Source organism: Falco cherrug, chromosome 19, assembly GCF_023634085.1.
Source record: "Falco cherrug isolate bFalChe1 chromosome 19, bFalChe1.pri, whole genome shotgun sequence".
NCBI lineage: Eukaryota > Metazoa > Chordata > Aves > Falconiformes > Falconidae > Falco > Falco cherrug.
This window is the reverse complement of record NC_073715.1, coordinates 4261158-4273286: the sequence shown is the minus strand read 5'-3', so window position 1 is coordinate 4273286 and position 12129 is coordinate 4261158. Positions and strand designations below refer to the sequence as shown.

Sequence of the window (12129 nt, the reverse complement as noted above, 5' to 3'; positions counted from 1 at the left end):
TGACTTGCACACAAGCCTACTTAGTGGGAGTCTGTACTATGCATGGGGTGAAGTTGGTAAACTCTGCCTCCCTCCTCCCCAAAATATTCCACGCTGCAGGAAACTGCTCCAGCCTTGCAGCCAGCTTGTGAACATGTCAGGAGGATCTGTAGCAGATTTGGGCAAGGGAGGCAGGAGGTGGCACCTGAAACGCACGCATGACACATCTAAAGGGGGAATTTCTGCACTAAAACAAAGGAGCAGGTTTTGTACAGCTCATTCTCTTTGCAGCGGCCACCCTGTAACAAGTTTTTACCCCAACAAGCCAAGCACCTCAGTCAGATTTAAGAAGGGTTAACAGGATCTTTTCTCATCATACTGCAATGTAACTTCGGCACCACAATGATAATTTTTCGGCATCACAACAAGGGGAATACGATAATTTTTCCCCTCTCCTTCTTGCAGAAAAGACAACTCTGAGCCAATGAATTGACATTTGTAGGCTGCCCCTCCTGATAAAGCCTCCACCCCTGACAGCAGTCCTCCAGGATATTTCCCTGCACCTAAAATTTAAAGCAGATATGTGCACTGCTAGTGCTTCTCAATAGCAATGCTTTCGAGAGGAGGTTTCCTTTCCGTATGAATGAATCAGCCTTGCTCCCCCAGGACAGACGTGGGATGCAGCGAGGGGGTGGCAGACATGATCTGCTGTGACAGACAGCGGCTTGCAGAGAAAGTGGAAGTTCAGAGGACTTGGTGGGGTGGGTGGGATTGAGCTGTGCCTTGCCAGGGAGATGAGAAGATTACATAGATGCAACATTAGAGAAGCCACAAAATCTGTGTCAGAAAAAGAGAGTAACGGAGCAACAGGATGTGGGTGAGCTGCCATTGACTTTTTGGTTCAGGTCTGGAGGCTGGCAAAGTAAACAGGCCAGTCAAGGCAGTGGCAGTGTGAAGGCGTTGTGTGTGCTGGCCAAGGGCCAGGTGAAGAGGTGGCCAGGATGGACTCACATCCTCCTCTTCACCTGAAAGAGGAGCATCAAATTCCACCCCTGCCGCCTTCTTGGGACATACAATTTGCAGCTGCCGAGCCATGACAATGCAGGCAGCAGCTGCCTCTGCTTAGGCAGGGAATAAAAGCAAGAAACTTCTGCATTTACAGCTAGCAAACCTGGGAAAGGCAGGAAGCCTACTGCTAAATACACTCTCCTCCTGCCCTTGTTTCTCAGAGTACAGACACACTCCTGTGAGCTAAATGAGGGTGCAAAGGAGACATATGGCTGCTTGGCTGTAGCTGCCTACATGCACGCTCTTCTGTTGCCGTAGGATAGAGGTATCTGAGGTAGCTCATCCCACCCTGCAAGCTTAACGCTACCTCTCAGTTTTCAGGCAGAAAGGCAACAAGTGTGAGCGGGCTGCAGTTTCTCCATCCCTGTCCAAGCCCTGACCACAGGAGCAAGTTTGCATGCTTACAGCCTTCTTCACCAGGCTTCACAGTTTTCTTCAAAGACAAGAATCTCAACTCACTTCCCTACCATCTCCTCCCTTGGTTATTAACCAATTCTTTTTTTGCTTTCCAAGACGCATGCCAAAAGGCACTCAACAGGGCAGAGTAAAAATCTTATCAGACTTGGCCCAGGTCATCAATGTTAATGGAACAGAGTTTTCACTACAAAGAAGCTGCAGAGCCTCACTGCCAAGGAGAAACCCTGATACAGCCATAACAGCAGCAGCTCTCTCCATCCTCAGGCTGGTTATAAAATATAAAGAGAGCATACTTAGAAACAAAATACATCCAATCACATGACGAGCAGAGTTAAAGTGCTCCGAGGGCTCAGAAATAAACATCCCAAGGCTGGTGATTCACTGGCAGGCAGGACGGTCCCCACCACACTGCTCTGATGGACAACCAAAGTCAGTTCTGAGCACTGGGAGGAGAACTGGGTGGGAAGTGCTGGCCCAGCCCAAGGAGGTTTGCTGGTGCAACTGGTAATTAAAACCAACAAAACAGCCTCTTAAGAGGGAAAGGGGAAAGCAGTGGCCTTTTCCCAGCATCTGCGTGTTTCACTTCACCCCTCTGTGTAAGGCTTTAGTATTAGCATCATATATCACTGATTAAGTACCTCCTGCAAGGTTAAATGATGATGTTCTCACGAACAATTTGCTCATTGGCTTCCAGGTCAACCAATGGGAATCACAGTTCCATGGCAACAGGCTCTATCACTAGGAGCAACCAGACAAGTTTGGGGGGTGATTTAGATTCCCCCTCCTCGCTCCCCTTCCAGAGCACAGCGTCTGCTGTGGAAAAAGGTTTTCACAGGAAAAAGTGGAGGCGGTGAGGTGGAGAGGGTGTTGCAAATTCAAGGCATTAAAGCCTCCTCAGTTCTACTAAGTCAGGCAGCACAGTGTTCTCTCTCTATACTGAGATATCTTCAGAGAGGCTTTTGTCTTCTCCTTTTCTGCCAGGGCATAGCAGCTGGTAAAATTTTTGCTATATTAAAGGACACCTACCAGATGCAACAAGAGGCTGTAGTGAAAGGCTTTGCTAGTAGGACCAACAAAGGCCATGTAGCTCCTGAAACATCTTCCTCCCAGGCTCCGTTCGGGCTCCCAATCTGCTCTGCAAAACGTAAGCTGCCTGCAGCCACACTGCTGACTGGGGCATCCTCAGCATCTCATAAAAAGTCTGCAGCTTCATCTTGAGAATAAACAGGTAAAAAAGCCTTTTGAGCATGCTCCCCTTTCCTCCTGTTGGAGAAACCAGCTCCCTATCAGAAGCAACAGCTCTAGCTAGAACAAGCACCCAGTTCAGTGACAAAGTCCTGAAACCTTACTCAGAAACACTCATAAGCTGCAACTGTCTCAGACAACGAAGCAACCTCTCCTGAATTCTCTCCATTGCTTTTTTTTTATTAGCAGCTGAAGACAGGGATTGAATTTCTCACTACCGTACAGTTCCTACAAAACCTAGCAAACCCGCCCCCCCCAACAGAAGGCCAGCTGTATTTGACTGCACAGTGCATAGGCTCCCAGTGCTTAGTCATTGCTTCAAATCTTAATCTCCACCCCCACATTACATCAAAGAGGTGAAATTATGATGCTGATAGAAGGGCTCGACTTCAGGTGGAAAGAGGGGAAATCACCGTACATGAACAAGGAGACAGGAAATGCAGGTGAGATAGAAAGCCCTCTAAGTTAATTCTGCGCAGCATCAGGAGGCCTCCAACATGTTCCTTCCAAAGAATTCCAAGGAGGGTAAGACAACATCAGTTAAACCGCCTTCATCCACCACTGAGGAAAGCCACCATATCAAGCTCTACTTCACATTTGCTGGGCAAATGCCTGCCGCAGCTTAAGGCGCTAGTGGCTCTCCTTGTGTTCACCAACACCTGTGCTGTATGGCAGGGCTGCTACAAGAACCCTTTCAGAGGGACCCGTCTCTGCACCTCTCAGCCGCTGCCCACTTGGGGTTTGAGGGGCTTAAGCTCAGGGGCTACCGGGCCCGTTCCACCAACCATAACCCCTAGGAAGAGGCCAGTGTCTGCAACGGCCTAGCTGTAGTGGCCACGGTGTGCCTCTGCATCTCTGGCTCAGGGTAGGAACTGGAGCCTGAGTAAGCAATGTAATCCTAGAGCTCTTCTTCATTTTACATACTTTTAAAAAGGCTGTTCACTAGTACAGGTGCAGTCAGCCCTGTTAACAACCTACTGACTGTTGTGCCGTTTACAGCAAACATTTGAATTACCACCACGGCAGCAGTACTCAGTTATGTGGTACGTGTGTGGACTTCATTATGTAGAACATGTCAAACCACAAGACAATTTTGGGGAGCGGGGGGTGGGAATCAGTTAATTTGTTACCTCCCTCAATCAACACAAGCACTGAAATCAGGATAGGCGTCAACGCTATCACCGTACTCCAAGAGTGTGACACAAGTGGTGCCATGACTGCCAAAGTCATCTTCATGTGATACACAGGAGTCAAACATGCCAGAACAATAAAGGTGTGCTGGCATCTGAGGGAAGAGAGAATAAAAAAGATACAGCATGGTTTGCCCATGGGCTTCAAAACCAACAGCATTAACAGCTTGCCATTTCCTCCTGAATGCAGCTCAGGGTTTCCATCCAGACCTCTACTGTAACAGCAAGTCCAGCCCCTTGGAAGGCGGCGGGCAGGACACGCGCTGTAGTACCGCTGTAGTACCTCGTACTGGGGCCTTTCCAGCACTGCCTTGGGAAGGATGAGTCAATGTTGAAGACTCATTTGACAAACCGCACGCGTTCTCACGAGCAGACTGCCACCTCCTTGGGGCAGGTTATCTTCCCTCACCTTTGTGAACTACCTGCTCTATCTAAGGATCTTGGTTCATCCAAGGAACACCAGCACCGCAGCCCCTAGGCAGGCATGGTAGCGACAGCAATGCAGCAGGGCCTCCCTAGTCAAAGCTTTTGGGACCACAGCACCCTGGGGATGGGTAAACATCTACATTACTGCAGTCTGAGAATTGCTATTAAAACAACACATCTTGCCTAGACACAATGGAATAGTTTTCACTGAAAATTAGTATTTCAGCAGAAGATAAAACAAAAAGCACCACTTAAATGAAAAGACACGAGGCAGAGCAGCTGTTGTGAAGGGAGCACACAGCAGAGGTAATTGCCTGCCACACAGACGGACTCCAGGCAGGAGGAGGGTTCCACCATGTGAGTTCCACTGCACCAGACAATCGGGAAAACACCACTTCAACTCAAGTCATGATTACTTTTCATTTCATCATCAACACAAGAACAAGGCCCTCCTCATACAGGATGGGAAGAACGACATCTGGGCCTAAGACAGAAACTTCATCAGATCTTAAAAGTTAAGCAATGCAGTGCCCTGGGCAGCACATGCAAGGCAGAATTCCTTTTAGGAGTGGAAGAGGTGTTTGTTCTTCCTTGCAAGGGAAGAAAACAGAAGATGCTGTTGAACCAATGCCTGAAACAAATATGCCCAGCTACCTACCCAATGACTCCACGTGCTCTGCAGGAGATTCTGTAGTTTTTAAGCTGGTGCCTGTTGTGTTGAGATCCAGCCTCTTGTAGAAGGAAAGAAAAGCTCATAGTAGAACATTTGCACTTGTCTCTGCATATAAAAATTCAAAGCAGACCAATTAATTTCCTTCCCCCTCCAGACTGCAGATATTCCCACTCAAGACAGGTCTTTGCTTCTTGCCCCAAAGGCCATATTGTTCTTTTTGTGGGACTTAAATTGGTAGCTTTCACATCAGAGGTGGCTGAATTTCAGTAGCAAATGAGGTAACTTCCATTCCTAACTGAGCCCTGATCCTTCAGAATGGGAGTAAGTATCAAACCAAGGAAGGATGCCTACTACAATTAAGAGGGTATCCCAGCATACCCAGCATGTCCTGCCACCCCCAGGTGTCATACATGGAAACATCCTTGCCACATGAACCAACATGGAGGGGATGAATGACATGTCAGTGAAGTAACAGATTCTGTTCATTTGCCAGGAATATAAAGGTGGCAACATCCACTGCACCATCCAGTCAGCTGCCATCACGAGTCAGCTGTGGGATTCGGGGGCTCACAACCAAAGGAAACCAGCAAAATGACAAAGGAAGACTGTGTTGCTTTTTCTCCCCTATACATGAAAACTGCTGATTGAGCGTAGAAGCAGCAGGAAGAGTTGCCATATGCCTGACAGGAAACTTCCACGTAGAGTTGACCGATGTGTTCAGAGAATCCAGCTTGACTGCCTGCATATTCAGGTCCTTTTGTTTTGCTCCCAAAGCAACCTACATGCTATGCAAGATCAGAGCTCCCATCTCATTTCTGCTGTGAAAAGTTGATGACAGAAAGAAGGCAATCATTGGATTCAGGCATGCTGGAGATCTCCTGGGGAAGATAATGCAGTTCAGCACCAAAGCCAGAGGCTGTAAAGATCCCAGATCCCGCTGAAAGCCTCCTCCCCACCCCGACTAGGCTTACTGCTTGACTTTTGATGCATGTTTCCTTTTTATATGCATCCCGAGGAGGAAATGGTGTGTGGATGGAGGTATCACATGAAGATGCAAGTGAGCAACCACGACAAATCATTAGAAATCAATTTAAAATAATGCATCTGTTATTGACTGTTATGGCACCGTGCATTGGAATAGCTTTTATGCTCAAGAAACCTGACAAGCAAAGGAGAATGGAGTTCTGTTTGCAGTGCCTGTTCAGCATCAACAGTGGTGCATTGTCTGTCTCATCACTAAGGCACCTTGATATCAGCTCTCTGCAAGCCAGCTCACTTGCACTTCAAGCCCCTTGGTGCCCTTGCTGGCTCGACCAGCAGCCCAGTACATTCTTTGCCGCTTTACAGCACTTCTGGGTACAAAAATCTCTTAAGCACTTGAACTGGATGGGTAAACTTTGCTTACACCTATTTTGCAGGCATGGAAAAGGAGATGCAGAGAATTCCTGCTACAGTTTAGATGCCCACAGCTCTACATGCCTCCAAGAAGCTGACAGGTTGGACAGACAGGACAACAGTAGGAGAAAGGAACCTATTGCACAAAACCCACTGGAGGGCTTGCAAAGAAGGGGAGTTCAAATGATACTAAAGAAAATGGGTTTAAACAGGTCAGGCTTAAAAGTTCTCTTAGCCTGAAGTTCACAGCAAGAGCAGCCATCTTCAGTCCTCCTGCTCTCCCCTCTGTTGGTCTAAAAGGTTATTGTTTGTTTGACATTAAAACCAAACCAACAGAACAGCAATGCTGTTCTCTTTCCCTTTTATTTTAGGGGCTGCAGAAGCCAAGTGAGAACCCTCTCACCCCTTGCTTACAAAATCTAGGGGAGAAAAAACACCAAACCAGCCAATAGTTAAGAAGCGAAAGGATCACAGAAGCCATCACTATAAACGGTTCTTGAGAAAGAAGGGCTTAAGTTCGGTCCAAACACAGCGCTGGAAATTTTTGTGGACAGTTCCTCTGAGGGTCCCTAAGCAGAATGGTGGGAGAAAGAAAAGATAAACCCGAGATGAGAACCTCTCCGTCAGAGAGTTCCCTTCTCCATTTCACATCAGTTTTCCCTTCCCCATCACGAGCTATTCCTGTATTCATCCAAAGACCAGGGAACTGCTCTGTGACGTCAAAGCAGTTTCCCAGCAACAATTAATGAGGGCTGTCCACCACAGGGGTTTCCTGAAAAGCTAGCAAGGAATTATCCACCTACTTTCTACAGTGTCAAGATGCAATAGGACAGCATTGAACAGGAACTTTTGTTAACCCTTCCATGGCTCAGAGGAAAACCCTGGCACAGTTCCCACCAACAAACATCTTAATTCTTTCAGAGCCCCCCGAGCAGAATTCCTTCCACCTCAACCCATCTGTAACGAAATAACACATCAGGGAGGAGACACTGGCAGATACAGAGGTAGCAACCAGGCTCAGGAAAAAAGCACATTAAGAACAGCTTTTACCCTCTTGCTGGCACATTTCGCTTGCGCTGTGCTGGTGCCAGTCGAAGCATGAGCACAAACATTAAAAAGCTGGCTGAGGGAGCAAGGTATTCCCCAGTCCAGCTTACCATTCCTGAGCTGACCTGAGCTGGCAAAGCAATTCCTCAAACTTTAATCAGACCCAAAGCATTCCAGCTCCTGGCAAACCTCCCTGAAAGGAAGGCAAAAAGTAGGGCTGCTATCTATATCCCTCTTTCTGTTTTAGAGCTGATGTTCCTGCTTCTCACCATGCTGGCAGAAGACACCGAGCCACTTGACACACTAAGTAGCCAAAGGGGCACACAGCAAATACAAGACACTGTGGCTGTTTTCCAGGTGGGATCCAGAAACTGATTTGACCATTGACCAAGGCAGGGAATGATGATTAAAAGAAAAAAAAAATGCACCAACTTCATCTTTTGGCTGCCAGCTGCAAAAGTTGGACTTGGGCAGTGAAGGGGCAGTCTGAAGTGGGTATGGTATCCCCCTCCCCACTTTCCCACAGCTTTCAGCAAGACGAACTCAGCCTTCACCTGCTGAAGTGCTCACCGTTCACTGCAGCAGCTGTGGCTGCTGTTTACAGAGCCTCAAGACACAGGTGATGCTTCCAGTTTAAATAAGCATTTTAAAGACATGAAGGGGAAGGGAACCAGGTCCAATGCACCTGAATGAAGATCCTGCAGCAACCAGCTAACACCTCAAACCCAAGATTAACAGCTCCTAGCACTAAACCTCAAATGAAGGGAGCATCAGTTCCAGTACCTTGTTTTTAGGCAAGACTGGATGATGAATGTGTGTGAGAAGGAGGTAAAGGCAATCCAAAGTCCCGATTCCATTAAAACCAAACCCAATTCAGTGATAAGTTTAGAATAATTAAAAAATGGGGTTAATATAGCTCTATGGAATGCCAAACTGCATAAGCTAACCTGAAAACATCACATGGCACATAGCCAATTAGCTAGTCAACATTTCTCATCAACTAGCCAGCTTCAAAGAAGTATACCCTTTAATGCATAACCCAACAGAAAAGCAGGGAGTATTTTGTATTTGCAAAATAAACAGAAACTACCCAGGACCAAGCTGCATAAGGACCAAGCTGCATAAACACCAAGCAAAGACACAAGGAGGACCCATGAGACTGTCACGGGGAACTCCTTAATGACATGGAAGAGTACAGTATGCTTATCGGGGATTCCCCTGTCTCCCTTAGGTGCATCCCCGGCATCACAAAAAGAGGAAGGAGAAAGCTCATCTCACACTTTCACGTCTTGAATGAGATCACAGAGCAACATATTCATTTTAGTAGAGCACCATTTTAAATTAACCCCATCAAGCAGCAGAAATCCTGTCACTTACCAGAGAGGAATGATGTCAGGTCCCCATCCCTGAAACACTCGCTCGCATTTATACCTATACTGTATTTTGCATAGTGGGGGTATAGGGAAAGGAAAAGAAAAGTCTCTGGTCAATCTTTCTCAAGCCCAAAATAATTGAAGACTTATTCTAAAAATAAACTCACCGTGGTGGTTTTGCACTCTCAGCAGGTCATCTGTTTCCCGATTTCAATGGAGACTTCATTGCCACAACCAGTTCAAGAGGAATTTTGCCAAGATAATATTGCTTCTTAAAAGGCACCGCCAGCTCTCAACCCTGAATAAAATGCTAGAGATCTTTGCTGCTGCTACAGCAAGCTAATTGCTCTGACAAGCGGCTCTGAAGCAAAGCAGAGCCCAGCTGTTCAGAGGGATGTCATAGAAAGCTCTGCCAATAGCCACATGCACACCCCCCCTCCTGCTCTCATTCAAATACTTCAATGGAACTGCCTCTGCACAGCCCTGAGAAGGCTTTAAAGACACAGCATCCTTCCCCTGCCAGGCACGGCACTGGAGCAACACAAAGTAAATGTAGAAGCAAAGATGAGATACCACAGTAAACAACAGCATCTTCCAGAAGAATTCAAGTGCATGGACTACACTCTGTGGAATGCCCTACAAATGCCAAGGTAGGTCACAGGCAGCCTTGTTTCGCTCCTGTCATTGTTGCTGTCATGTTTCCAAGGGGTCAGTTCGTTTATGATTTCATTTCAATTTGGTTATTTTTTTTCTTGCTCATTTATTAGCGATTAAATACAGAGACAGGAAACAAGAAATGCAAATGGCCTCAGAGAAGTTTTAAACCTCTCAACTGCTTAAATTTTCCCCAGAAGGGTGTTTTCCATCCCAGACCTGGCAACTCTACAGGCACACAGCCTGTGACAAAGTCTCCTCTCCATATCCTAAAGCTTTCTCTGAAGCGCCCAAGGCAGCCTGGCTGAGCTTCATGCACAGGCAGCCTCCGTGATCGATCACAAGCACATCCTGTCCCTCACCAGGCTCAGAAGTTGCTTCTTGTTGGATTACAGAGATCTTCCAACTACAACTCTAAATGCTGGTGAACAGCAGGCAAGCTTCACTCTCCTTCAGCGCCCATGGTTCCTGCTGGGCAGGAGCCCATCCCAGGCAAGGTGCAGCCAGAATTGAAGAGAACACACTCTTGCGGGGCCAGTGCTGACTTCAAACATGATCAGCTCAGTCAGCAGCTGCTCTTGAGGAGGCTCCTTGCTCAGGCTGAGCTCTGGCAGTGCTGGGGCTGGCAGCAGAGCAAGGGGCAGCAGGGCTTACAGAGCAGCTGTCTGCAGACAAAAGCTTTGAAGAGAAAGGAGGTGAAGATGAGAAGGCAGGGTAAACGTTGGCCTCAAGGAGATGGAAAGGCTGAAGGGAGACAGTTGCGAAAAGGTTGAGAAACACAGCTTTGACCGCATCCATTGCGAATAGTGTAGTGCTGTGCTTGTAAAGCCTCTTCAGGACTTGGATTTACCACTTTTGCCAAGTTGATGCAGTTTCTTCTAAATGATCCATTGCTACCGCAAAAGAAGCGGTCCAATAAAGGTTTTAAAGCTAGGAGACAGACAACAGAAACCGGATACGTTTCAGCTCCATGACAAACTGAGGTTCAAGTTTGTAAAGCAGCCCTGCTCTGCAAAGGACTTAAACGTATGCACGGGCTTCTGTCTTAACCTGCTTCAAAGCCTTCTGAATCAAGAATGTCTTCCCCATGCAGAAAGCAGGTGAATGCTCCTGGCCAGCTGTCCTCCTCTCCCTGCTGAGGCTGCTGTGATCCTGGCAGCAATAAACAGCTCCTTGCTTCTGTCTGCACCAGTACTGATTTGAGGAGGGGGTCCCATGGCTAAAGAACTGGAGAGAAAGGAATGACAGGTAGGGAGTAACAAGATGAATGCCACTTGCAACGCTATGCCAGTGTTTTCAAGTGGAGGGCCACAATTAATTGACCCCCACATTGGCTGAATGCAAAGGCTTCATGGATGTTACGTGAAACTTCCCCATCAGAAGGTGAACTGGATCTGCCTTCCTTGCAAGTTCCTTTTATGCCTCCAATTTCTGGCCACTTCAAGTTCTCCCCTCCCCATTCTGCAGATAACTTTTAAAATGAAGGCCTGCCCAAGGAAACTGCAGCATGATCTCCCAAGCTCTCTGAGAAACAGTCACTACTGTCAGAGCAGAGCAAACATGTAGGATGAGGGCCTTGAGCTGAGCTCATGGGCTCTGCTATGACAGTTTCTCAGTCCACTGCACAGAGACCCCCGAGAGGTGGCAAGTGACTGCGTTCGCAACAGCTCCACAGATTGCTCAGCAAAGTCAGCCTGGGCATTCACGTCCCCCTGGCAGAAAGCAGGGACTCACTCCGAGCACATGCAGCAGCTGAACTCAGCAAAGCTACAAGATTATCTCATAGAGATTAGGTTAACAACTCGGCATAAGGGTTTTTCCATCTATTTTGGGTTTGTTTTTTCCTGGCACCCAGGCAGGCCCCTGGAGTTTCAAACCTGGAGTTGTGCGCCCTGAAGAAGCTCTGGCAGCTACTTTGCAAATGAAGAAGCAACAGAAAGAGACAGAGGAGTTCAGGTCCAGGAGCAGTGCTCCAGCATGCCTTGCCCAGGTCAAGGATCTTTGCTCCACACAGAGAGCACCTTAAAATCTCCACAACACCTAGTGAAACACGCAGAGCTTTATTTTGCTAAGGAGCCTCTGTAGTCTGCTGCATTTCAACTCAGGATCCTTAAGGACAGTTGCTGGTGCCCTCTACTCCAGAGCCCTGCAGTGGCAAGATAAGTACTATAAAAGGAGGGAAGTTTAGATGCTGCTCTTCCCTTTTACCAGATCTTCCCATTTTCAGATGCCTGGCTGGCAGAGCACGTTAAGCAAGCAAGAACATACAATCAGTTTAGGACCCTCTGTCGAAACATCACTGTCAGTTCTTAACACTAACATTATAGCAGAAGGAAAAGATACTCCATAACCTGAGCCTGCAAACCTGGTCTCTAGCACTTAGATGCCTGGCAGGTGGCTCAGCAAGGACAATTTCTAGTGAGAAAACCTTCCAGCCCTAGGACACAAGCACCTGCCCTAAACAGCATAGATGCCACCTCCTGCAGGCTTGTCCAGCTCTTTCAAAAACCACTGCCCATTATCACTATGAGTCGGCAGCATTTCATCTTCAGGGAGCACACATGAGAGGATTTCCTAAGCTGCATCTTTCTCCTTAGATGGGTAGACAGTAAATCCTGGGCAGGGGGAGGAGGAGGAAGAGGAGTGAGTCAGCCCCACCAGC

At 47.5% G+C, this 12129-nt stretch overlaps 1 protein-coding gene across 15 annotated transcripts in view; it reads right to left on the bottom strand.

Moving 5' to 3' along the window:
- The window catches only part of R3HDM2 (R3H domain containing 2), a 61582-nt gene that overhangs the window by 29533 nt on the left and 19920 nt on the right, over positions 1-12129 (bottom strand). For 9 of the 15 annotated variants that reach the window (XR_003558656.2, XM_055696623.1, XM_027800397.2 and 6 more), the window contains one exon: positions 4984-5103. The exons of 4 other annotated variants lie outside the window; for them this stretch is intronic. Coding sequence is in view for 8 of the 11 variants with exons in the window: in XM_055696623.1 (XP_055552598.1) it covers positions 4984-5081 (98 nt within the window). In the remaining 3 variants the exon portion in view is untranslated. Of the gene's footprint in view, positions 1-4983; positions 5104-8817; positions 8877-8980; positions 11090-12129 lie in introns of those variants that run through there. 2 more of the 15 variants (XM_027800403.2, XM_027800405.2) reach the window with 2 other exon arrangements.